The sequence below is a fragment of the Dermacentor silvarum genome, chromosome 1 (assembly GCF_013339745.2).
Source record: "Dermacentor silvarum isolate Dsil-2018 chromosome 1, BIME_Dsil_1.4, whole genome shotgun sequence".
NCBI classification, from domain to species: Eukaryota; Metazoa; Arthropoda; class Arachnida; order Ixodida; family Ixodidae; genus Dermacentor; species Dermacentor silvarum.
The window spans coordinates 81,771,977-81,799,321 of NC_051154.1; the positions used below are offsets into that span (position 1 = coordinate 81,771,977).

The window sequence follows — 27,345 nt, forward strand, 5'->3', positions numbered from 1 at the left end:
CTGCAGAGCTTTTATTCACGTCGGCGTTCTTCACCGAGACCCTCCCTAAAAAAAAATAATAAAAACTTTACCTCCCTGGGTAAAGTTTTTATTTCTCAGTTTCCTCTGCGCAGCAGGTAGTTCAGGGACACCGCAAGTAGCAAGAGCATGGTAGAGCCGGAAACGACGGAGGTGCCACATCGCAGGTCACGCATTTGGCTCATGACGGAGCCCTGCAACTCTTGAAACTCGTTGTTATTCGACCCGACACATTTTGAAAAGTAGCTTCCAGCTGACAGACATCCCTTGATGGACTCCAACTTGCTGCGGGGGAAAAAAATTAACAACAATTAAACGTAAGCTTTGTTTGACACATTCGCCACATCACTCCTAACCCTGCATTTTCTTCGGTTGTCCACTATCGGGTGGAATAGGCGATGACGAAACCGACTGTTCATTTCGCATTACGCCTGCTACAGTAGCTCATTTCCGCATACGAGTTGAAAGGCTGCTGGCAGAAATAACTCTCGGACTAATAACACAATCTTATCTCTAATGTCATTAATCTAATACTACTAATGTAATAATTCCACAAGAACATTTCATAATTTAATATTTGTTCACTCTTACACTCTTATTCCACCGCCACCAAAGCAATCCTTGTTGCCCGTCATCGGCTTAATGATGGCCGGCCGAGGTTAGTGCTACCAGCCAGTCCACACGGCTAACGGTAGGGTACGGTATAGAAGCGGATATACATAGGGGAGGGGCGGGGGAGGGAGGAGTCTATTCAATTTCGCTAACAATACGGCGAAACAAATTTGGGTACTCTAAGTAACTGCGTGCAGTTATTGTTCAGTGAAATACCATTTGAATGACCAACTGGAAAATTCTGCACATTGTATTCAGTGGAAATAAAGTGGAAAGAAATAACCCAGTAAAAATACAACCATAATTTTGACTGTTTTCCTCCGCATTTCTGCGGTTGAAAATTGAAGTTTGAAACCCATGCATTCTACCAGTACTACTTTAAAAATCTCCAAAAAAAAAAAGAACTAAGGACGGAGCTGCAAGTTACTGAACTGAAAACAATAGGTGTATGGTTAACAGATAAGATGGTAGTATGGATTGGAGAACGGTTGTAACCGATATGCAGGTTGTGATTACCAGGAAAAAGTGAAGTTGCGAGTTATATAGCGTAGTAATCGGTGGCCTGCTAGTGTAAAACAATGCGTAATGGAAATGCAGTCGGGACAGTGAATTCGGTAGCTTGACAAGATTAGAAAATTTGCAAGCATAAGATGTTTCACCTCCATATTTGCATTTATATAAAAAAATATCGAGTACTTACTAGCAAGCCATAGTTTTCTTTGATGCAGTCTTCCGAGCTTCTTCAATAGAAAGTTGGTGCTTGGTATAGATTCCTCGGCAGTAGTCTGTGTGCGCTCTCAGAGTGTCAGGAACACAGTCTGGTGACTCTGCGGAAGAACACATGCGCGCAGTGATTAGAATGGCATATTAATCACGACGATATCTTAAAACGGTTAACATCACAAGCACTGGATAGGCCGTAGCAAACGCGAAAGCTGTGTCGCGGAGAACACAGCGTTACTTTGCTTCTTGGATTTCTGTTATCGAAGACACTCACCAGCACTGCCTACTAGGTTTCCTGCTGGCTTGATTTCTTTCTTGGTCGTCGGTCTTGTCGGCTCCATGGTGTGCACCCTTTCTCCGAAACTCATGAGTGGCCTCTCAGCTGCGTCGACACGTCCGACCTGTCCTTTAGGACTGATGGCGGGTAGGGTGGATTTTTTCATTGAAGCTGCTTCTTTCTCTTCCTCCTCATCATCGTCATCGTCGTCATCATCCGCATCATCGTCGTCGTCGTCGTCGTCGTCTCCCTGGAGGTCGTCGTTTCTCAGGATCTTCAGGCCTTCGGTGTCCTTAAGGTTCTTGCGCAGCTTCCTCGATCCTCGGCTGCCCCTCAGCCGTCGCGCTCTAGCGGCCCTCCTGTTGCTTAGCCTCCTAGCTCCCAGCCCGGACATCTGGGAAGCGCGGCTGTCAGGCGAGATCAGACGATGTCCTGCTGCGTACGGAGCACCTTCTCGCACGACTCCGATGGACTGATTAGACGGATGCCTCTCTGCAGCTTCCATGGACGCCGGCAATTCTCGACCGGGTGCTTCTGGCAGAGGGCGCAAGTGAATGTCGCCAGCACCCTGGCGGTCTGTACCGTGAGCAGATTTGTTGGAATCGCTTTCTTGGCGTTCAATCCAAAACCTTTTCTTAGCCTGATGAATCAGCGGGTCTTTGACGATTGGTCGTTCCACACCTTCGTAACCTTGGCCGTAGGCAAGCGGTCCCTGCCTTCGGTACTTGCGGTAGTACATCTCGCCGTCTCGCATTGCTTCTGCGTCGCGGAAGGAATCGTCTGCACCTCCCACAATGCGTTCTCCAGACTGCGCCTGAACTTGCACCTTCAATGCTTCCAGTCGCCTTTTCCACTGATCCATGTCATCGTCCTTTTCGTGTCTGAATTCTGGCTCGGAAGGCTTGTTCGGGGTTTCGACGTCCGGAGCATTCTTGGGATCGAGGATGCTGTCAAGTTCTTCAAGAAGCTTCCAGCGTACCATGCTCTCGTAGTTGTAGTCATTCTCCGGCTTCCGGCGGTGTACCTTCTTGTGGCGCGCGATTCTGACGTTCTCCTCGTCGGCTGGATGTCTGCGCCCACGATTTCCCAAATACAGGCCTCCGGTCCTAGGATCACCGTCCTTCATGCTTGGGTATTCCTGGAATGGATCTCTTGTTGTATCAACCTCGAACGGCTCGTCGCCGTCCCACTGCTTTCGTCTTACCTTGGGCGCATCGTCGTCATCCCGGAAGCGTGGCTTGTGCCTCCTCTTTGAATCCCTTCCATACTTGAAGTCGTAGTCGCTACCGCCAGATCCGTACTGGTCCACTAGGTCGTCAATTAGGCTGTTCTTCCCTTTGATGTTCTCAACTGACTCTCCAGTTTCGTAGGCATGCACCATTTGTTTTTCGACGCTTCCTCCTTTGTTTCCTTTCACTTCAATGAGTGGCCCACTTCCAAAAACCTGCTTCGGGTCTTTCAAGTTCACCGCGGTTTCACTGATTGCACTTGTCTTGTTGTCAGCGTGTCTTCTTCCAGATGCGGGGAGCTCTTCTTCCGGTGTCTTGTTCAGCGTCTGGTTGTGAGCCGCATTGGCGTTGGCTGTACCTGCGCGATTCTCTTTTTCATTCTTGGTGTCAGATACTTTTGTCTGGTTTGTCGTCGCTTTACCTGCACGATCTCGTTCCAATGATTTGTGAGCGAAAGAGCTGGCATCAGAAGAAACGTCATGTTTTTTCTCAAGCCTGTGTACAGCTAGACTAATCTCTGGAATTTCGCTTAGTTTGGAGTTCTTGGGCTCACCTTTCTCTGTGCCGGATTTTCGTGCTGCATCGGTATTGCTTCCTTTATCAATAGAACTGAGGTTCTGATGCGCAGCATCATGAGAAAAGGTCGAACTTTCACTAGAATTGACGGAGCTCCTTGCTAGACCATTTCCAGTACTCGTATCACTTTCAAGCTTGGCATCCGGGAGCTCAGCATTATTTATCACTTTGGCCTTACTGTCGTTTGGTAAATTTAAAAGGTTGCTGTTGGCTGCGCTTCCGGGAAGAGGAGCAAAAGTTCCTATATCGTTGTCTAGATTTGCTTCCTGTACCATTTTTGTCGTGTGTTTTTCTTCGTTATTGGATTTATCCAAGTTTCTTACGTCCTCCTTGAGGCCTTCGCCCACTGCTCCAGCAGTCTTGTTGGAATCTTTTTCGATCAGTGTGGTTTCGTTAACGTGCTCTTTGCTTAGTATTTCTGACTTCTTTTCCTCAGATCCTGCGCGAGCATTAGCTTCTTCGTTCTTTTTCTCGGCGAGCAGTTTGTCATCTTTCGTTTGGTCACCGACCGCGCCGCTTGGAACGACCGACTTGTCTGCAGCAACCTCGCCTGATGGGCCTTGCTTGCCGGAATCTATCTTTGCCTCTGCTCCGCTAGCTACTGCACCGTTGGAAGGATGGGAGCCCTCGGCGCTGCTTTTGTTCGCGCTTGTAATAGAAGACGAATCCAACGCGATACCATCTTTCATTTCGAGCTTCTCTCGGCCATGACCAGGCGCTTCAGGTGCACCCGATGGTGGCTGTTCAGTATTAGATCTGGCTCCGGTTGACTGGTGAGCATCCACAGGAATTCCTTCGCTGTGGGCAAGGGACGCTTCGCCTCCAATGTTAGAAACCACGTTCCGATTCGAAGCCGTGGTTTCACTTGCGTGTGTCTTGCTAACTTCTGGCAGTCCTTTAGTAGTTTCGGAATTCAGTGCCGCCTTTGACGGCTTATTTTTGTGATGCCTCCTCCGGCGATGAGATTTTTTGGAGGTCCTTCCAATGTCGGACAGAGAAATGTTTTTGACAATCTCAATGCTGATAGGGACTTTCATGTTTGCCAGTGCATCGTGACCGCCGCCTCCACCGGTGACAGCCACATTTTCCAAACCACTAGCATTTGTCGCGGTGCCGTTTTTGACCGGTGCAACTGCAGCTGGTAGAGAACTAGCTGCTGCAGATGAGTTTATGGATTCGCTTTTCTTGGACATATCCGTGCTGTTCGTTTTGCTGTCTAGAGCACTTGTTCCAGAGTTGATGTTTTCTTTGTCGTGGCTGACTTCTTTGACATTAGCTGGAGACAAGGAACTTGCTTCGTCCTGAGCTTTAGCTGTGACGGCCACGACGCTTGCATCACCTTTATTGTGGTCCGGACTGATGGCGGTCTTCGGGAGATCATCGGCGGTCAGCTTTGGTTTCTTGCTCTTTTTTCCTTTGTGGCCTCGTTTGTGTCCCTTCTTTTTTCCCTTGTGCTTAGGACCCTTAAGATGCTCTTCCACGTAGCTTTTGTTGGCTTCGCTGCTTACAACAGGTGCGTGTGCTTCCATCGCCGCGCTAACATCTCGTTTGACTTTCCTCTTGTGCGAGCTGATTAAGCCAGAGACAGCATCGCGACCATGCAGGTTCTCGTCCATGTCGCGCATGATTTTAAAGCTGCCATTCACTGAGGACGGATCACAAAGTCCTTTAGGGCAATTTTCGTAACTCTGGTGGTCCTTTATGGCAAACGATATGGCCTTGTTAATGACTTCTTTGTCGCCACATCCCAGCGCTCCATACTCGGTCACCATGCAACATTCCAACTTGGAGTATAGCCTTAAAGAAAAAAAAGAAACGACTGTTAAGAGAGGCGCACGCTACTGACTCTGCTGCTTCTGGCGTTCGGAAGAGTTTAGTTGCTACACAATATAATCGTTCTCTTCTGCTGCTACGTTATTCAACAACGTTAAGCGGAATAATTTACTAACAGTGCTTTAGAGCGAAATGCTGATATTCTGCTATGGTATGCTTGCAAAACATCTGAACAAGAAATAGCGAATTGCACTAGAAATGACTATAAGGGTGAAACGAGGAGGGGGGCAACGCATTTCATTTCATCGCATAACTGAGTGTTATCTGAGCAGAAAAACAAATGCCCGGATGCGTGTTCTTTGTCACCATACTGCAATTTTAAGGCAGCCTTTACAGGGCCCGGCGCTGTGGTTATCTACTTCACGGGGATTCAGCAGACAACGAGCCTTATGGCGCGTTCACGCCGAGCGTCTTTCTATCGCGCAAAGACCCGTGCGATAGTCGGCCACAAAACGGGAGCGTTCACAACGAATGTCTCGTTGCGTGCAACGAAATGCCCGTTGCCGCCCGCTAACTCTCACGAGACGCGCTGAAACTCGCAAGGTTACATCTCGCAGGTTTGTTCTGGATTCATGGTTGGTGCAGAGTACTTTGTATGTGTATAACCAATAAATAAAAAAAATCTCTTCACACAACAAACGTAGACATTAGGCGGGCAGATACGTTAACGAGTTTCCATAAAAAAAGAACATGAATCGCACTAACGTCTCGCTTGGCTCTGTGCCGCTTCAGCATCGCAAACACTCGCACTGTATAGCTACAACGACGGTATGCTAAACCGTCGTTGCAGCATAAGAGCACGCACATGACTACTGCCAGTCTACACTATACGCTACGTAGTGTAAGACGTCGTTCACGCTCACCAGTTACATTGCATCATACCTACATATACACAGCGCAGGATAAAGCGACGTTCTTATTCGTAGACCAATGAATTCTGCAATGGCCTGGAATGATCACGTTAGTTTCGCCAGCGCAAGAGTACAGAGAACAAAATGCTACGTACCCACGGTGAAAGCCCTATAGGGCTCGTACTACACGGGAAACAAATGCGCATGCTTAATACACAGCTATTTTAATGCACGTAGCGTGTATTGATTGGCTCCTGGAGAGTTCTCTTCACACGAAGCATGGGAGAAATGTACCAAACGCCAGCAGATATACTGGCAAAAAATGACACGACTGGCCATGCCTGTGCCATTTGCAAAATGGCTAGCAGGATGTTTACAACCGCGAGCAGTCTTGCGCCCCTATCCCATCCGTTCTCATCCCTTATTCTGATTGGCTTGCGACAAGTGACGTTTTTTTTTTTTTTTTTTTTTTTTTTGGCGGCGAAAAGTGGTCTCTGACCCATCGGCATGACGAGGGCTTTTTCTGCCGCACAATGGTCGCGGATGTTGGCACCTAAATTTTCCTGTGCGAATGGGCATACGGAAGCCAAAAAGTTACTGTAGCGTGTCTGAAACTCTTTCACGCAATGTTGTTTGCATATGACTGGCTTAGCAAATATAGTTATGTAAAATACCCACACTAACAACACCTTCAGTTCCACAATTCCCATATTTCGATGCTTAGCGCGTGCCAATTAAGAAAATTTTAAACTAGCATCACCATGAAAGCTATGCGCCCACAAACTATAGCGCGCATATATTGATGTTCCACGCACAATTTTCCCACAAATGCTCAATGGACATGCCTCGAGCACTCTCCAGCTTTAATTCAATAATTGACGTGTTCGTTCAAGTATTTAAGATAGTAAACTTGAACTGCTGGGATAATTGGCTACTATTTCACGGTCCCCTATCTCGTTTCGTCGAAAAAAAAAAATGCCTGTTGTGTGACAATGTCTTTACCGATTTCTTAGTTTTGTTGCCAAAACCAAGTATAGTAATATCTTATGAAAGCAGTGCACCCTCTTCGCTGTCCTCCACATGACAATTTACACAACGTGGGCGTGTACTATCAGCATGAATTCAAACGCGAGCAATTCTGAGACTTCTTAAATGCACTGTTAAGCTTCCACGTTCACCAGCATTTGTAACAGTGGCTTGACTGAGACACCGAAACGGTACATTTGGGACTATCACATGCTTAGAAACTGGCTAAAGAGCAATTACAAGTCGCACGCTTATGTAATTACACGTAACTGGCGTTCTAAGTTATTTCCTGTTCGCGGTTCTACTTATGTTGGTTGTACATGCGCCCTATTTCAACCCTCGATGACTGGTTTCACAATCTTGAATAGAACTGAAAACCAGGGACAGAATCACAAAGCTTTTAGCTCGTAAGTGCTGTTTGAATTTAGCCAGCCGCCTTCGCTAATTTGTACCACATTACGGTTGGCTCGCAATTTTTGCACACGGCCGCAGGCCCCACAAATTTCTTGTGCTAAGCGCGTTTGCTCATGACTAGCGTTTGCGCTCCGGCCACTAACGACCACAATCGGCGTGACAAAGATGGCCACCGCAGGCAGCAATGTTATCTTCGCAATTGCATAAAGGAAGTCTTCGGAAGTCTCACGTAAAGGACTTCGAGCCCAGTTGCGCGCGCAGTACTTTTAGACACTTGTAATGTACGAGCGAGGCATAATCATGACACATAGCTGTCCCGCGTGGCTACCTCCCAATGGCTCACAAAACTAGAAGCCAGTGACGGAACTCAAAATCATATCGCTTGCGGCGGCACGATTGGCAAGTAGCGTGCGAAATTCGTCGATTACTTGAAGTCCACCTGGGACGTTGACGTCGTTGTTTTGCTTGTTTTTTACATTAAATTACAGAAGAAGAATATGCACCTGAGATTAGACACCTCAAATGCCCTTATATTTTGTTTAGCTTCCTTGCCATATTCACTAAATGAGCCCATTTCCCTCGTTCTCAAATTCTGATGCACCTTGCAAAATAAATTCAGCACTATAAAATTTCAATTTAAGATAGAGAAAAATGAACTGATCAAGGTATTGTACAATCTAGAGTTAGTTTCTACATGAGCAACTTTGTGAATCAATTGCCGAATTCAATTATTTCGTTCCTAAGTGCCCTTTGCCATTGGCTGGGGCCTTTGCTAATTAATATGCCCAGCATCAGATTGACTGGAATTTTCTTTTACGAACTATTTTTACTTAAGTGCTTTGTAAATACGGGCTCCGAGACCTGTATTCACAAAAATAAATTCTCACGTTAGAAATGTTTGCAAGAGCAGGCACCAGCCAATCGTAGTTTCGGACATATTGTAGAAAGCTGATGGCCTAAAACAACACGCACTCGCGAACGGAAAGCTTTGCGAATTCAGCCCCCAAAAATCTGCGCTCGGATCAAACCTTTTCATTCGTAAGAACTGCCCTTGTCTGGCGCTTTCATTATAACGCGTCCATAATGGAGATTGGACGAAACCCGTTGTCTTTCACGTTATATCAAGGGTTCCTTCTCGCTCGATTGTCTGCTGCGCTGCTACTTGTTGCGAAGCAGCGCAGCAGGTGAGCGAGCCGGAGCGAGTGCCAAAACGTAACGATGTTCTGCTCCCACGTGACCATCTACTGCGTCTTGACGACATGACCCGTACACTTCCTGCGAAACGAAACCAAAACTCGGCCTTTATTCACAAAAAGGTTCTTACGCCAGAAATGTTCGTAGGTGCAAATGCCAACCAATCATGATCACGGGCGTATTAACAAAGCCGGCCAGCCAATGGCAAATAGCCCTTACGAAGCCCTTTAATAGCCCTTGTCGGTTTCGGCCGCTGGTTCGTAGAAACGATATCGTAAATTATTTAGGGCGCTCTGAGGCTTCAGTTAGTATTCTTCAACGGTTTCGAGGTCGAGGACCCTTTATTTCACGCAAAAAAAAAGTCGACAATGTGACGTTAGTACTCGTTTAAGTCATCGCCTACAGCCGCCACACGAACAAGCCTCTCCCAAAGGGCGGGCTTTTACGGCCTTATTAAAACGTCTGCCTTAAATTAAAACGCCTGCCTACGTCACCCCTTCGTAAGAACCACATGGTGTGCATGAAATTCTACGCTGTATGCCGATGAGTTATGCGTTTATGATATTTTTGCCGGCGAAACGTGCGACCATATAATGCACTTCCGGGCACGTATTCACAACACGTCTCACGTATGAACGCTTTCGCATTGGCGAAGGTTCGGACACCTGTAGCTGAAGACAGCGAACTGCGGGATAACCGGACGACTGCGACAGCGATAGACAGTTGAGAATGACACGTAAGAACGCGGGCCCTGCGGCTGTGTTTTCAATTATTTTTTGCATTTTGTCATTAGCTCGCACGATGCCCGACTGGGATCGGCCACTCGGCACGACGGCTGATAAAAAAGTAATAATACTATTGCTGAAAGCTGGGCGACTTTGTTATACTGTACTATAACATAACATGGTTACAGCTCTACGGAACACGAAATGCACAGGACCGGCGCATAAATGTGTGTTACAAACAAGTGTGCTTCGATGAAAAAAAAATCTTCCAATACGACCCCAGCTGGTTTTATAGCGAGGAATTGGCGCAGGTTTACCATATAAAACCAATGGCAAAAAGCACTTACGAGCGAAAGGCCAGTATTCACGGGACTTTCGCTCCCCAGTGCTTTTTGCCCTTGGTTTTCAGGCCTTCGTTAATCAAGTCCAGCATCAGGATTGGCTAGAATTTTCTCTTGCGAACAATTGGAGCGTAAGAGGCTTTTGTGAATATAGGCCTAGGTGAATTAAGCTCACACCTAACTGCATTTCCCGTCACGACATGGCGACACTTGTAGGCGTGATTTTTGTAACAGTCACCAAGTTACACGCCTGGCGCGTACGACAGTAGCACATGCCTCATTGCGGTACCTCCCCGACTCGAGTGGGAGCTAACGCAATTACACATTAATTACTAAAGAAGCTAGTGATCTTTCGTGCGAGTACCTGAAAAAGCCAGTGAGCATTATGTCAACAAAATCGATGTTCTACATGTATGTTCAAAAGGTTAACAATCTAGCCATAATTCTAGCCATAAGGTGCTTACGTGCAGTTCGTATGCTGGTTGTTCTGGTTCGAGTGCATCATTTCGAGTTCGGTGATGAACGACGCTCTGCACTCGCTTACTCGAACTCCTTCGTTTATGCATGCCTCAGGAACTGCAAAGAAAAAATATAATTTGTCAATACAGGGTAGTTTCTGCTGTATACACTTGGACAAAAGTTCATAGTGCTAGGTTCTTAGCAACTGCGGTTGACGGTCAAATTACCATGAAATTACTACCGTGAAAGGGCAAAGAACACGTTTGTTATAGTTCCTTAACCGTTTCATTCTCAAAATGTCAACATTATAACACAGTACACGTAGCCAACGTGTCCCGCTGTGAAGTTTTGGCTCTCGTTTTTAGCACATGGTGCTGAACGAGCGCCGGAGATCAAGGGACTGCTACGACTGGGATGCACAAGTTTGTAATAGTTGAAATCAAAGCACATACGTATGACGTGCCGTTCCCAAAACAACAGAACCATCAAGACAAGTCCGCATCTGCCTTGAGGCGCTGAAACACACTAGCCAAACAATTTATGAGAGGCTAATAACTAACAGCGAGCAGTATGACGCCATCGTTAAGGACGAAGACGCCTTCCCTAGCTTCTCGGCAAGCGAAACTGAATTTCTCCAATGGCGAGCGTTGCGGCACACGGCACTTCTAAGATTATAGTCACCACACCTTCCGAGGGGATTGGAGCCAAGCTGCCCAAGCTGCCCAAGCTTACCAGCCCTCTCTGACATACAAGCGCACCAATTACAGGTGACAGGACAGCGCGAGGCCATCTGTTTAGCCAGCGTACTAGTCAACGCGAAGCAATGTCCATCCGTCCAATATTCTTCCGTCCAATACATCAAGTCACCGAGAACCTCTGCTATTCACGCGACTTTCATTGTATAAATGTACAAATCCTATGAGCTAGCTGCGCGTAATTAAAGACTCAAGCAACGTTTGCTTGAGTTTCGACATATTACTGTTTTCGGCATCTTACAAAATAAAGACGATCAGTGAACAAGCGTTGGCAGGAAATGTTAGGGGCCCGTATTCACAAAAAGCTCTGACGCTAAAATTGTTAAGAGCAAATTCCAGCCGATCCTAACGTTGGACAGATTAACGAACGCGGCCGGCTAATGGCAAAGAACACTTACGTACGAAAAGCTTGGAATACTGGACTTTGGGCTGTATTCACAGGTGCGTAAGGGCTCTTTTCCCGTTGATGCCATGGTGCCAAATTTGAAAAGGTTCAGTTCGTAAAACCTCATCGGCCATACGCGTTCGCTATTATATTCGTTATCGCGATTCGGCGGCGCAAGCTCTTACGAACCACTCTAGCGCAACAACTAGTTTGCGAATATGGATCTCGTTTGTTTCTGACCTTCGTATATATCGAATGTACGACGTCAGACGAGAACCACGTTTCACATAACCACTTCTAAACGTCGACGATATACACTTAAGACACACCGAGGTCATAATTTTCGCTCGAATGCTACTAAGTGCTATGGAGATTCAATACGAAATGGCCGTTCCGAAACGTTTTCAAGCCGGTCGCTGTCATAAGCGACCGGCTCCAGAGCGCCAGGCAGTGACGAAATGCCCTATACGAAAGATGCGTTTTGTGAATGAAGGCCCAGCATCTTTCTTCGCCGTACGGCCCTTTACAATGTGTTGATTTGTTTCACTGCATAGTTCTGGGCAAAGCCAGTGAACAGCCGCCGCTAGCCTATGGTCTACATCTAAATAGCCCCCGGTCCACATCTAAAAGTTCCTGGTTCTCAGTTTTTCAGGATTGAACTATGGACAATACTTTAGCGGTGGCTCCCCATGGTCTGAACTCTGCTGATAAACGTAAGTGTTTAATGATACCGACATCGAGAGTGTGCTGTTGCTACTACATAAGCATTTCGACGCCCCGTGCCACCGCCCTTCGACCTCTTCGCGTATTCCGCTACGGTGGGGTGAAAAGAGTAATAGGCCAACAGTAAAGGTTTCAATGCGTCGACGCACAAATCGGTCGACTTACGCACTAATCAATTCAACTATGTCAACTAACTTGGCGCAGTGTATTTCGACAAAAATGCTCATTAATACGCAAGCAATATTGTAAGCAGTGCAAAGCCTAGGTAAGACAAACGAAATAGCACAAGTTGCTTGAGCTGGGAACTATGAACTGATTAAAAAATGTAGCTCTCAAAAATTGTGTAATAATTTCGTTACTGTATGTAAGAGACTATTGTAGGCGTATATACCTCACTAAGGCAGAATTAGCAAAATATAGTTAACTGCAGGCTGATGCTCCTATAATACTGCATAAAAGATCGTATCCTGTTGCGATTTCTGATGCCTCCAGAGTACTATGTGGTATAACTCTACGCTATAACCACCCAAGTAAATTTTTCCCTTTGCCCCATTTCGCAGTTGACAGTAAAAGCTGCCGTAGTGACAGTAAAAACCTGTCATCCTTGATTTGATCTTTGTGTGGGCGAGCTGTTTTTTTTTTTTTTTTTTTTTAGCATTCTTGACAAGCGACTGCGACCAACCACTGTAGATAACATTACAACTGTAGATAACCGCACAGAAGGCATGCGCACTCTGAGGTCATCTGGGAAGGCCGATGCTCCAATCTAAAACCACGCTAAGCGTCCCCGCATGCCCCTGTAAAGAAGTTTGGAATTTCGGCCTTCCCACGTGACGCCACGACTGAAAGCGCGCAGGCTTTCCTGTACGCCTGCCTACGTCACCCCTTCGTAAGAACCACATCGCGCATGAAATTATACGCTGTATGCCGATATGTTATGCGTTTATGATATTTTTGCCGGCGAAACGTGTGACCATATAATGCAACAGCCGCACTGATGATTTGATAATGATATACCGTGTTTTGTGGCGCAAGGACCAATAAATAGCCACAATTGTGCATAAGTGTCGTGACCTCTCCATCATTGCGTCTTGCGTTTTTCAGTGTATTGCAAACGATGTATTTCGCGAGCTGAATTTTCGGCAATTTTAAAAAATTCCTCAAATGGGGAAGAACATCTCTTACATTTTTAGCGCATATGCTTAGGACGTCACTGAAACACACAAAAGACAGGAGGCACAAGCGCTAGGTCGTTTTGTGTGTTTCAGTGCCGTCTCAAAATTCTGCGCTAAAAATCTGAGGGTTATGGACTACCAGTGCCAGAATCAACGCTTCGCTTAAGAATATCTCAATGCGAGTTATACGAGAGGGCAATCTTTTGTCGGTGCTTTCGTTTCGTAAACGGCTAAAATGTCGCTTGCAGTAACCAGACAACTTGCACGCCCGCGAGAGACCTTGATGCCCTTTGCTAGCGGAACTGCGCCGGCGACACGGAACTGTTATGTGCCGCCGTACATATTCAAAGGCTACTGCCGCTGAAGCATTGCGACGTGTCGGCAGCGAACAGGTCTGCGAATCGTTGAAGTAACTTTAACCACCGGTATTCCGCGTCATGCAAGTGTACCTCGGAAAGCGTGAACTCGGTTTAGTTGAGCTTTTTTCCGATGCATTTAGTGAAGGGCTGGAAGTTAGCTGCATTAAACATTTTAATATACAAGTAGGTTATTTAAAAATGCACTACTTAGCTTATTCACTTCAGGAGGCATGTAATATCGAAAGAGAAGCCAACCAGCACTGAAGTCCTTTTTATAGAAATCGTAAGACTAGCACCACTTTCGCGATATCTGGCCTTACAGCAACGAAACTGTACGGTGCTGTACGCTGTTGCTGTACGCTGCTGTACGCTGTACGCAGCGAACAGTTTCCCAAAAGTGTGCATTAGGCAGTTTGGGGTTATCTAACTGTAACGCCGATGCATTTTTTAGCAGTATTTGGGGATGGCAATCTCGAAAGTGGCGCGAGCCTTAGGATTTCTGCTAAGAAGGCATCACTTAGCTACTTTTCGGCTTCAGTTTCGCAATTAGAACATGCGCCCCAAAGTTAATGATTAATCAGTTCATTAGTGATGTTTTTTTCTTTTATTAGCCACATGGACATTGCGATTTGTTGTGCATGTAACGTCTGTCTCCAAGTAATCTCTCTGAAAAGGCCTAATCGCACTATATGCTCCATGCTATGTAAAAAAAAAAAAAAGAGGGCATGTTCAAATTAAAGAAAAAGTCGGTATAGCCGACAGCCGTTATAGTGCACTTACAACGCAGCGCTAACTTAAGGCTGCACCAGAGTGTGCGCGGGCTTTCATGCCCGTGTAGCTCTAGTTAACGCTGGCGTTAACGTTAGTCAACGTTAGTCAACGCTGGCTTCTCCGCAGCAATATTCGTGCGGCGGAGCCCGCTTCTCTCACATGCCTCGTTTAACAAGTGCGCTTACATCACAGAGAGCATCGTTGTAACAAGAGCATGTACTCTGATTAAAAATAGTAATAATAAATAGAACGGGAGCGTTCATGAACATGCTTAGTGGCCCTCACGTTTGCGTCCTATGTCGTGGTAAGTGTGTGCCTAATGAGACGCAGTAGCAGTGGAGAAACAAATGCAAAGATGCGTTTATCACTCTAATTGCATGTCAGAAAATTAAATGCGAAATCCTAATATATTAGACATATCTTTAAGAGGCGCGGTTTCCGCACAGTAGACCCGAGATGGGAAAAATTAATAATAATAAGTACTAATAAATAATAATAAAATAATAAACACGTATTGCTAGCGGCCCTTGCCTTCCTCGCAAGTACGTTGCCCTATTATGGCAGCCAACAGCCGATCAATCACAAATCGGTCTCATGAGCAGCGCGCAGAGCTGTGTCGAGTCTCACATCCGTATGTTGAGTTAATATCTACAGAAACGACAAATACAGTGCGCGGAAGGCCTGAAGGGCTGCCCCCGAAAAAAAGGGCTAAGTGCCGACGGTGGGCCGGCAGGAAGAAATTCCAAGCCGGCCCGCGTCGGCGGCGCCCGCGAAAAGGAGCAATAAGAGACGCTGGCGAGCAGCGTTGGCGGGTGTCTACGATTAGGGGCCACTGCCACCATGAGTATAAAATGTCGCGCAAATGTATATTCTTGAATAATAATTTTCATTGGGGGCACTTGCTTCGACGTCTTTAATGCGAAGGCGAAACGCACGGCCTCTGCACGCTCCCCATGTCGCGTGCAGATGCCGCGCCGCGTCACGTAAAGGTTGTAGAAAAAAAAAAGCAATCTCCAAAGCAACTCGCCAAGTCATTTGCGATGTTCTTCGCATTACGAAGCAGATTACCGAGTCTCGCATAAGTCGTGCGCTTCGGTATCGTGGCCAAGTGGGCACTGGGCTTGGCTACGTGTCACCGCGAACCATCTAGAACAAGCCACGCGCGTGCATCGGCGTTCCAGAACATTCGGCTGCTACCACGTCGCGAAATAGCGAAGCTAGACTGCATAGACACGCGATTATTTTTTTCCTACATATGGCGGCTGATTCGCAGTAGCCATGATCTCTAATAAAATAAGCCTGATAATGTTCGTCCAAGCGAACAAGCAGTGAAGCCCATCGCAGCTCGAAAGAAGTGGGCACGTCATGCAACTGAAGAGAACGTCGGAGACCAGCTTACCATCTTTGGTTCGCCGCCGCCGCGCTGTGGCGAAGCAGCCGCTCCAGAGGGACAGGAGGGTGAGGATTACCAGGCCGCTCCTGACTTTAAGCATTCTCCTGAAATATACAATATTTATTGCGTGGCGTTAAAATTTTACTCGCTGCAGTAAGAGGAGCGAGAAGCCCCGATGCAATTCTGAGGCTTAAAGGCAGGTATGGAACAACTCCCGCTCCAGCCCCCGCAAGGCCTAGCACTAGGCCTGGCGGGCTGCCCCCGGAAAAAGGGCTAAGTGCCGACGGCGGGCCGGCAGGAAGAAAATTCCAAGAGGGCCCGCGTCGGCGGTGCCCGCGAAGGCGCAAAGGAGCAATAAGAGAACGCTGGCGAGCAGCGTTGGGGGGGCCCACCTTGTCTGAGCGCGGATCAGTGGCGATGAAAGTCGAGCATCCCAGGTGCCCGAGAAGCTGCCGACCGGATCGTGCGCCTCCAATGTTCGATCTGCGAGCGCCGTGATCCGTGCCTCAGCGTGCACCTCGCGACTCTGGCCGCGCGACAGCTTCGTCTTCATCGGCTTCTGTCGAGCTGCAGCCGGCGCCACGTGGATGCATGGCCACGGCGCTTGGAAGCGGAAGCAAAGTGGACGGAAATTAGACCAAAACGGCCCCGTACCCGCAGTGAACCCAATAAATGTCTCGTTCGTATCTCATCGAGAGTGCAGGACAGAGTAGAAGGCTTTAGGAGTCGAGCGGGAGTCGGGACACTTGTTGTAACGCGCGCGACAGGAGAAGTATCGTTTGAAAAAGATGAAGAACTGCAGTGACACGAGCCGGCGCGACAAAGATACTAACTTTTCAAGAAGCGAGGGATCCGTCGCAGTCATGCGTAGGGAAACAGGTGCGCGTGATGAAAGTATAGTATGGTAAAAGAAGAAAACGGTGCTTCTGTCTCGTTCCACTGTTCGCAAACATCGTGATCTAATGCACATGCTATGGTAAAAAAGAAGTATTGACCGGATCGTGCGCCTCCAATGCTCGATGTGCGTGCGCCGAACATTGGAGGCGCACGATCCGGTCAATACTTCTTTTTTACCATAGCATGTGCATAAAATGTGGCATAAAAGACACCATAAATTATGGTTAAAAGTCAACGTTCGAGAGCTCTTGGGCGAAGGCATTATGTCGCCATATTTGGCTAAACCTGCAACGAAACTAGCAAACAGCAGGCAAAGAAGTACATATACATGCAGAAGATAGAAAGACTGACTAGTATGCATATAATAAGTACAGTCTATTATGTATTGTTTTTCTGGTCTGTTGCGCGAAAAAACGTTTAAGTGCGAGATCATGGCAAAAAGTAGGTAAGTAACGGTTTTGAGCAATACGTAGCAGAAAACTAAACGTATTTTCTTTTCTCTTCCTTTTTTTTTTTTTTTTTGCAAAAGGTGTCTGTTCGTGAGGCCTCTAAGTGGAAAGCGGAAGAATATGGAACTCACGGCACACACCTGTTTTCCATTTTAAATGCGAAGCATTTCTTGGCGAACATTTGCCACTTTGACAGTATCTATCTATCTATCTATCTATCTATCTATCTATCTATCTATCTATCTAGCCGCCTACGTCTCGGTGCTCTCATGGTCGTTTCGTTAACTTGGTAGGTACCAAAATTGGCATAGTATGAGAAGAGTGTATGACGAGCATAAACGATAGGTCATGACATTATTATCACGTCATGTGTGTCACGCAGGTCATGAAACAGCCACCTACGTCTTGGTGCTCTCATGGTCGTTTCGTTAACTTGGCAGGTACCAAAATTGGCATAGTATGACAAGAGTGTATGAAGAACACAAATGATAGGTCATGACATGTAGGTCATGAAGCAGCTGCCTACGTCTTTGTGCTCTAATGGCCGTTTCGTTAACTTAGTATGTAATTTTAATGGGTTCGGACATGGGTGCTAAGAGAAATAAACACTAAAGGATGATGGTAGAAGTCTTAGTCATGAGCACGACTCAGGGAAAATGGCAATGACTGAGAGAAAAAAGATTAACACTGAAAAACCACTGGAATGGATTCTGACGTGGGCGCTAAGTGAAGGAAACACTAAAGGATGATGGTAGAAGTCATAGTGATGAATGAGCATGACTCAGCAAAAATGGCAATGACTCAGCGAAAAAAGATTAACACTCAAAAACCACCGAAATGGGTTCGGACGTGGGTAATATATTGAAGGAAACACTAAAGGATGATGGGAGAAGTGATAGTCATGAGCATGACTCAGCAAGAATGACAATGACTAAGCACAAATGATTAACACTCAACAACCACTGGAATGGGTTCGGACGTTGGCACTAAGGGAAGAAAACACTAAAGAATGATGGTGGTAGTCATAGTCATGAGCATGACTCAGCAAAAATGACAATGACTCCGCGAAAAGTGATCAACACTCAGAAGCCCCTGGAATGGGTTCAGACGTGGGCAATAAGTAAAGGAAACACTAAAGGATGATGGTAGAAGTCATAGTTATAAGCATGACTCATCAAAAATGAGAATGACTCAGCAAAAAAAGATTAAAACTTAACCACTGAAATGTGGTCGGACATAAACGATAGGTCATGACATGACATGCGTGTCATGTAGGTCCTGAAACAGCCACCTACGCCTCGGTGGTCCCATGGTCGTTTCGTTAACTTGGTAGGCTCCCCGCACACTGCTTCGCATAACATTGATTCTCACAGGGCGTGAGATCTGCCGGCTTTTTTTCCGCTAGAGTCGTAATGGGCGTCATCACTTCGCGCCACGTTCGCAATACTACGAGTATTACGTCATCTCGAGTGCGCGTGAAAGGTGCCTGCCATAACTCTGCTGCATAACTTCATATCTTTGCCCCAACCAGAGGAACTTCCACTTTAGTCTTTGTCGTCGAATTCATTTCCAATATTAGTTATTCTAACCGACATTTATTACGGGCGGCCGAATTTCAAGCAACGTATGAGAAGGATACCGGAGATCCCTAAAGGCTGCGTTACCTGCAGTCTCGCACTAAAGGAGATTACAAGACGTCCTCAGTCTACTGTGACCATTCGTCAACTCTCGTTCCGTTCTAAGAGAATAGTCTTCCTTCATTGCCTAGTGCACATACATCTAGCACTTCATCATCATCATCAGCAGCAGCAGCAGCCTATATTTATGTACACTGCAGGACGAAGGCCTCTCCCTGCGATATAGCACTTACACGAAGGAAAATGGCTCGAGATGTCACATTTCTTCGTCTTACGGAAAACAGGCGGCGGCTTTTGTTGATTAACGAATACTTGGTGCTTGTGGCATTCGACGTGACACAATCATCACGATTAATCATATCGTGAAGGGATTTGTGTGTAGTATTAGTGCCACGACCGCAGTAAATGATTCGCAGTAGATGAGTGAAATGAGCAAAGAAGCGTTGGCGCAGAGCCTCGCTGCGAAAGAACGTTTACGCAATACGTGCGCCGTTAAGGTTCCCAGTTTTATTGCAAATTATCGCCAGTCCACAACATCGCAATGCGAGCCCAAGAGATCATACGCATGAAAAAGCGTAGTTTTGAAATTATGTATTGAGTGATGCACCGAAAAATTTTAAAAACTGCAGCAAAGTGCTTTAATCTGCTGCCCTGTTCACTAAGCAACCGCGCTTTCGATTGCACCCATAAGATATACTGCTTTTAAAATCTTTGCGCTATTGTTCTCATATGTAAAGCGTACACTTCCATTCGCTGCGTCCGAGCTATCGGATCGATGCATTTCATCAAAGCGGTTCTTGTGGTTGAGGGTTCCAAATGACTCCGTAGGATGTTCCATGTCTTTTTCGTGCTTAATGTGCCTCTTAGGGAGTCACAGAATGTGCGCCAATTGTTACACTCCAACGGTTAGCAGGGGAATTTCAAGGGGACCATGATCAGTTAATACAAGAGCTGAAACAACGGTACACAGGAGAATGCAAGCGGGACGAAAATTCAATAACTAGTCAAGAATACAAAGGAACACCCAACCACGAGCTGGATGCACCCATCACCTTCGCAGAGGTGTATGCAGCGGCGCAAAGCTTCAAAAGGAATACAGCACCCGGATTGGATGGCATTACAAACGCCATGATACGGAACCTTAGCACTGACACATTACAAGCCATCACGGACCACTTCAATCAAGAAAATGAACACCGGGTGGAAAACTACCCATTGAGTGGACAATGGCCCAGATCGTACTCATACCGAAACCAGGAAAGCGGGAAGCCTTGACCAACTGCGACCAATATCACTAACATCCTGTATGGGCAAAATGTTTGAAAAAGTAATACTCACTGGCCCCGAACAATACACAGAAGAACGGGGGCTCCTACCAACATCTATGAACGGATTCAGGCGAGGGTTGTCTGCCCAGGACATATTCTTATTGCTCAAAGAGGAGGTGCTCAACCCACCTCCAGGTAGCCTCAACAACTTACTCCTTGCCCTCGACATCGAAAAAGCCTTCGACAACATCGCGCACTCTACCATACTAGACGGCCTCACAGCCATTGGATGCGGTGAACGCATATTCCATTATGCCTCTACATTCCTTGGCAATCGCAAGGCACAGATTGTCATGGCCGGAACTAACTCACCACCATACGACCTTCCACTGAAAGGCATGCCCCAGGGTTCCATCCTGTCCCCATTCCTTTTTAACACCGGGCTCCGGAAGCTAGTCCTACAACTGGAGGATATACCGAATCTAGGCTGTGCCCTTTACGCGGACGACATTACACTATGGGCAACCAAGGGCTCCTATGGATAACGGCAAGATGTCCTGCAAGACGCTATAGACAAGATTCAAAGCTACCTTCAGGCGGCAGGCATGACCTGCGCCCCAAACAAATCGGAATACCTGCAGATAAGACCACCGCGCACCCAGTCCAACCGTGCACCCCCCCTTCACCTGACGATTGCCGGACAAGGCATCAACAGAACCCCGGTAGCACGAATCCTGGGCATGCACGTACAAGAAAATAACAGCGTAAAGACGGCAATAGACAAACTCAAACACGCCGTAAAAAGTATTAAAGTATTACAACCCTCATAGCTAGAATAGCAAGAAGTAAAGATGGGATGACAGAAGGCGAGACATTACGCTCGTACAGGCCTTCGTCCTCACCCGAATCACCTTCGCTCTGCCCTTCCAAGTTACACGCAAGACCAAAATAGAAAACATCGACAAGCTCATAAGAATCGCATACAAAGCTGCACTCCAACTTCCGAATTGCACGAGCACAGACAGGCTCATGTCGATCGGCATAAATAACATATATAAAGAACTGGCAGCCACAACGGTAATCGCACAAAGAGAACGACTCAACACCACACACCAGGGCAGAAAACTACTGCAAAGACTGGGATACCCGCTCACCCCCCAATACTGCGGAGACGACACAGTCCTCGTACCGATGCACCTACGGGCTCGCATCATCGTGGAACCGGTCCCAAAGAACATGCATCCGCTATACAACCAAAAGCGCCGGCAAGCGCGAGCACGAAAACTCCTCCAGAGAAGGAACGATCCTGATACTTACTGCACCGACGCTAGCCTTTACTCCACAACACCACAAGGCCCCAGAAAACCGGCATACGCAACGGCAGTAACTAACCAAAAGAAAGTGGTGGCCTGCACATCTATACGCACCAGATCAAGCGCCACCGCAGAGGCAGCAGTCATAGCCCTCGCAATCAAAGAAGCAGAACGAAGAGGTCGCTCCGCATATATCCTGACGGATTCACAGGCCGCCTGTCGGTTATATCTTAGAGGCACACTTCCCAAGTGCGTCACCGATATCCTGTGCCCCATGCACGCTGACTGAGGACGAAGAGGTAGTCTGGTGCCCAGGGCACACAGGCCTCGAAGGCAACGAGGAGGCCGACTGTGTAGCTCGCGGACTTGCTGGCCGAGCCACAAAAGACTCTTGTGAGGCCCCTCACAAACCACCATGAAGATCCCATCACGAGCAGGCAGATTTTGGAGGACCAACGCCTGACCAGACGGAAGTACGCTCCTCCACATCCCAAGTTCAGCAGCCAACAAGCCAGGGACTGGCGCCGCCTTCAAACCACCACTTACCCGCACATATCAAGTTTGCACGCAATGTTTCCAGAGGTATACACAACCAGTGTATGCCCCTGGTGCAACGACCACATAGCCACACTGACACACATTACATACCAGTGTACGGAACGCCCAACCGAGGCAGTATCCAGGCTGGTGAGCTCATCACAGACACTCACAACGTGGTCTTGGGAGGCACGGCTTTCCGAGCTGGCACTGGGAAGCCAACTGGCGACCCTGGACCAGGCCCGGCGAGCCGCCGCGGCCAGTGGGGCTCTACAAGAGGGCTCCACCCGAGTATAACCACACCAACCACTCTTCGTACAATAAAGTTTATTCATCATCATCATCATCATCATTATCATCATCATCATCATCATCATCATCAAAGCGGCCTGTTGTGAAATTGCACGCATTAAAATGCGCGCAATTTCACGTTTTGTGGTGAAACGCGCACTGACTTTAAGCTTTAAAGAGGCCCTGAACCACTTTTTATCCAAGTGGAGAAATGCATTTGAACTTGAAACAGGCTATTTCAGAAATACTTTGCCCCAAAAAGTAATTCAATGCGTTCAGCAGAAAGGCATTTATTGGCAATCAAACATGACCTTCGTGGTACTTCCCCTCCTTCTTCAATGATTTGCACTGCGAAAGCTACGGCGGAGTAGGGCGTGCCCGCAACGCCGTAGATCAAATTTGATTGTGGATGTTAACGAAGACGTCACTACTTCCGATTTTGGCGCATAGTCCACTGGTCCTCAGCGAGCCGCAGCGCGCTTAGCCAGTGGACTCGCCGCGGGACGCGGTATCTATGCTATACGGAGCAGACTGCAGCTACATACAACTGTAGGTTGTATGAGCAGCGTTTGCCTTGTGCACGACAGGGCTTGTGTGCGTGCTCGCGCTCATATGCTGCAGTCTGACCGTCGTGCGAACCGGCTTTGTCCTTCACCAGCTTGGCCGACGGATAGTACCCTTACAAAAATTTTTGTAGAAAGTCTATATAAAGTGTATAGACATCTGTCTATGAAGTCAACAGACTTTTTGTAGACATTTCTTTAGACTAGTCTACAGACAGTCTATGGACTTATGGCCATACACTATTTGTAGACTAGTCTACAAAATGTCTGAGTCTATAGACTGACTATAGACTGTCTATAGATCAATAAATTTTAACTTTTGTAGACAAATGTCTGTAGAATGTCTATAGACAAAAGTCTATAGGCTTATATAGTTCTGCTTTTGTAGAAATAAGTCTATAAAATGTCTATAGACAGATGTCTATAGATTATCTATAGACTATTCCTATAAACCAGTCTATAGACAGTCTATGGACTTATGGCCATACACTTGTTATAGACCAGTCTACAAATGTCTGAGTCTATAGACTGACTATAGACAGTCTATAGATCAATGAAAATTCACTTTTGTAGACAAATGTCTGCAGAGTGTCTATAGACAAAAAGTCTATAGGCTTATATAGTTTTACTTTTGTAGACATAAGTCTATGAAATGTCTATAGACTATAAACTATTCCTATAGACCGGTCTATAGTCTGTCTATGGACTTATGGCCTTACACTTTTTCTAGAATGTGGTAGTCTACCTACAGAGAGTTCCTGTAGATCAGTCTATAGTTAATCCATAGACTTCAGCCTTACAATTTTACATGGTGTCCCAGCTAACTTAAATTTACTGAAGATGTTCAATGAAAAATAATATTAAGAAAAGACGGTGCAATAAGATCCGATTTTAAGACCTATGGCGTGCATTCGGCCTTGAATTCAGAGGTCTGACCTTCAGGTCTTTTAATGATCATATATCTTGCACCGTGTTGTTTTTAACCTTTCATTTTCATTGACCAGCTTGGCTAAAATTACTGGGACACCATATATACTAGATAATACACCACATTTTTCTAACTATGTTTCGGCAGGCAATGTTATTCCATAAACACTCGCTGCTGGGGTTTGCTAATAAGCAGTTTATTGGAAATGTCTATAAAAATTTATTGTATCCAGTATGCATATGGGAACATACATAGGGAACTGTACATAGAAAAGCATGCATGCAGATGGAAGCAGTCAAAAATCTAAAATGTATGCAGCCGTGAATCATTATGCAAAGCTGCATGAACATTTGTGTAATTGCACATTGAAGAAAGTTTAGTCGCATGCAATGCATTCCCTTGAATGAAATCTATCTACAAGGTAGTTAAAATTTTTGTTTACATATGGCGGCAACACAATTTTGAACGTATATTATGCATGTGCACCTGTTGCTTCCCATCTGCATTTATGCATTCATGTTAATAGATTAATAATGATCCTGAACCAGCTGTACTCTCATATGTAGCAGAAAGAAATATTTCAAGCAATTCCACAAGTGCAGACTCATGTAGTGCAAAAAAGAAAACAAGTGCACCGATATTGAATTAACTGTTTTTATTGAACAATATAATACATTAATTTATTAAAATGCATGTCTTATGCTATCATCAAAAGAGAATATTTACATATTTAAAGCTGCTTCCCCTTGGCAAGCACGGTTGCCTGGCTGGCCTTGACCTTCATGTCAGCCGTTCCGAAGGTGCTGCAGGTGCATGCTGCAAATATGTAGATACAACAATGTGAGGCAAAAATAACAAATGTGTATTCTTTGTACGTTCATAAAGCAGCTTAATATATTCGCTCAAACCACTTAAGTCAATCCTTATTACTCTTTAACTATGCCTATTGGCTGCTTGTCAATACAAAACAGTACCATCGCATAATGTTTCACTCTACCGTATGATGAACAATTAAACTGTTACAATTGCTGCTGGCGCCAGCAACAGTATGTTACATTTTATGACAAGCCCATATGACACATTAATGTACTTAATTAACCCAAATGATCTCTATATTAATTGCTGGAACTAGGCTACACAGTTGGACTGTTTACATTTTTGGCTGGTAATTAAATATACCCGTGCGGAATAATATGCTCAGATGAGTGACTGGAGTATTGAACGTATCATGACAAAGATTGTAATTTATTTTCCTTAATACACATTTAAATGTCTTTCTCATACTCTTAACTGATACATCATTGGCCATAACTTCAATAGAAGGCAGATGGATTGGTTGTGTTGATATGGTCACTTAGTTTCCTATAGATAATCATATCTTTTGGGCATGATGACACGGTTGCAAGTTAGGTATACCACATGAGCACCAGAAATACCCCGTGAGCACTTTCTGTGTTGTGGCACGACACATATGCACCTCCTGGGAAACAAAACTGAAACTGTCATTACAATGAATGCTATCACAGCGAATAATTGAAGGCGCTCTATAACATAGATATATTTTTCTAGAGTTTCGAGGTTCAGGACACTTAGGCAATGCAAAAAGATTGAGTAAGAAATGTCCCCCCCCCCCCCCCCCCCATGTCAGCATGCTTCACTTCATTTCTTTTTCAGAAAATGATACCAATTTGTAATTTTTGGGGGAGTTGCAATGCTTCAAAAATATGTTTAAGACAGCGATTCTCTGGAAACGTTGTATGGAAATAACAAGACAGCATACCTATGTTGTCATTTTCAATTTCCCTGATGTTTTTCCAAGCTTTCCCTGGCTGTTTTCATGAAAATTCCCTGGCAGTCTATGACACCCGCTGTTTAGGGGCAATAAAAAATATTGTGGTTTAATGCTTGCATAACTGTAATTATCAAGAATGACACGTCAGTCACTTGAAATGCACTATTAGATTCAGCTGAGTTGAATCACTTGTTTAATAAAGCTGACAAGGGCTTGGCGAAGTTCGTAATTCATGGCAACACGAGCACAGCACAGAAAATCTTCAAACTCTCCTCAAACCCAATGGCTTCAGTTTCAAACGCGTAAAGCCTTCTTCCCCGAGCCACTAATTTATTGTTCTCCAATTCTTTCGGTTAAGTTGCGAAGCTGCGATTGACTGAGCTTATCGCGAGTTTCGTGCTCTGAAAGCTTTTGCGGTTATATATATATTTATACTGGTTGCCAGGAGCCCCATAAATACTCCGACTTTTGACTTACGAAAACGGCAGCACACGCGGCTTGCTGATGCATGACCCGCAAACACGGCCTTTCATCTGAGTACGCTAGCATTTATTCAACTTTACTATCGCGATGGAAAGAAATGCGAACAGCGGAGCGCGTGGCCGAAGCATAACTGAATGTATAGCGCGCGGTCCAGTCATCACCATTCACAGGCGCGTATGTACGGTTTGATTGCGCTGTGCGATGATGCACCCCCTATATTGCGATATTTTCTTTCTATTTTACTTCTCTTTTATTTGAAAACGACAAAAGGTGACGTCGCAGTAATGATGAGAGCGCAAACTGTACTAACAGAAACAAAAATATCGCAGTATAGGGGGTGCATCATCGCACAGAGCAATCCAACCGGACATGCGCGCATGTCCATGGTGATGACTGGACGGCGCGCACTATGCCTTCAGTTATGCTTCGGCCACGCGCTCCGCTGTTCGCGCTTCTTTCCATCGCGATAGTACGTCTCTTTTAGGCAATTCGTCACTCTAGCACAATTTCGAGGTATATGCATAAAGCGCTTTAGATGAGTTTTATTAGACAGGCAGCGCAGCGTTTATGGCCGCCGATCGAGCGCCACAAAACAAGACCTGCCCACCGTACGCCGCTTAACACACACAATCCGGGCTTATTTCTGCTCAGTATCCACGTTAAACATGGTGTATTTCCTTTTTCACGGACATTGACAATGACGGTGAAATGAACAAGCGCGAGCGATCGCTTGCCGTTAAACATTCCCTATAGTAGAATCGAGAACCCGAGCGCGTTTACAAACCAAACGACAAACCGACACTACGCCCGAGTCGCCTACATTACATGCAGCCGGTTCGCGCTACGAAATACGCTCACCTAGTCATGAGCTAGCGACGGAAAACATCTTCGCTAAAACTTACCGTTCAGTGTAGTTGACGTGTGATGCCACAAAGTCGAGACGAATACACAGACACCAAGGTGCACGCAGCTCACCAGCAGCAACAAGCGTTGACTTGCCTGGCGCAGCCGTTGAGAATTCAAATCGACGCGGAGAGATGGCGCGCCGCCGTTGCTGCCGCTGCGCATGCGCAGGCGCTGCAGCCGGCGACGGCGTACGTGCTCCGAGAAATCTGAGCGCCTTTGCCCGTTTCTTTTCTTTTTTTTTTTTTATTGTCGCTCTCTCTCTCTCTCTCTCTCTCTCTCTGCGTTCCATGCGCGCGAAACCGGTTGCTTTAACCTTCCATTTTTCAGTTGTTTCCATGGAAGAAGGAAATGCCTTGGCGCGCTGTATTACAAGCGCTGTGGGCTATCGCATGGAGCAGGAGTGCACACTTGGATGAACGCAGTGTTTGTAAAAACCGTTAGC

The 27,345-nt window shown here is 46.2% G+C and overlaps 1 protein-coding gene and 1 long non-coding RNA gene across 2 annotated transcripts; both read right to left on the bottom strand.

Annotated features, from left to right (window-relative positions):
- Positions 1-6: 6 nt before the first annotated feature.
- Positions 7-16,392, bottom strand: LOC119448626 (uncharacterized). The gene is made up of 7 exons (XM_037711890.2): positions 16,232-16,392; positions 15,846-15,943; positions 10,284-10,395; positions 2,835-5,232; positions 1,628-2,768; positions 1,331-1,457; positions 7-303 (listed from the first exon to the last, which is right to left on the bottom strand). The coding sequence occupies exons 1-7, from the start codon at positions 16,390-16,392 to the stop codon at positions 96-98; spliced, it is 4,245 nt and encodes a 1,414-aa protein (XP_037567818.1). The 3' UTR covers positions 7-95.
- A 7,934-nt stretch (positions 16,393-24,326) lies between these two features.
- Positions 24,327-27,210, bottom strand: LOC125942696 (uncharacterized). Its single transcript, XR_007465305.1, has 3 exons — positions 26,900-27,210; positions 25,503-25,590; positions 24,327-24,538 (listed from the first exon to the last, which is right to left on the bottom strand). It is a non-coding gene; the product is annotated as an uncharacterized LOC125942696 (long non-coding RNA).
- Between the last annotated feature and the right edge of the window lie 135 nt (positions 27,211-27,345).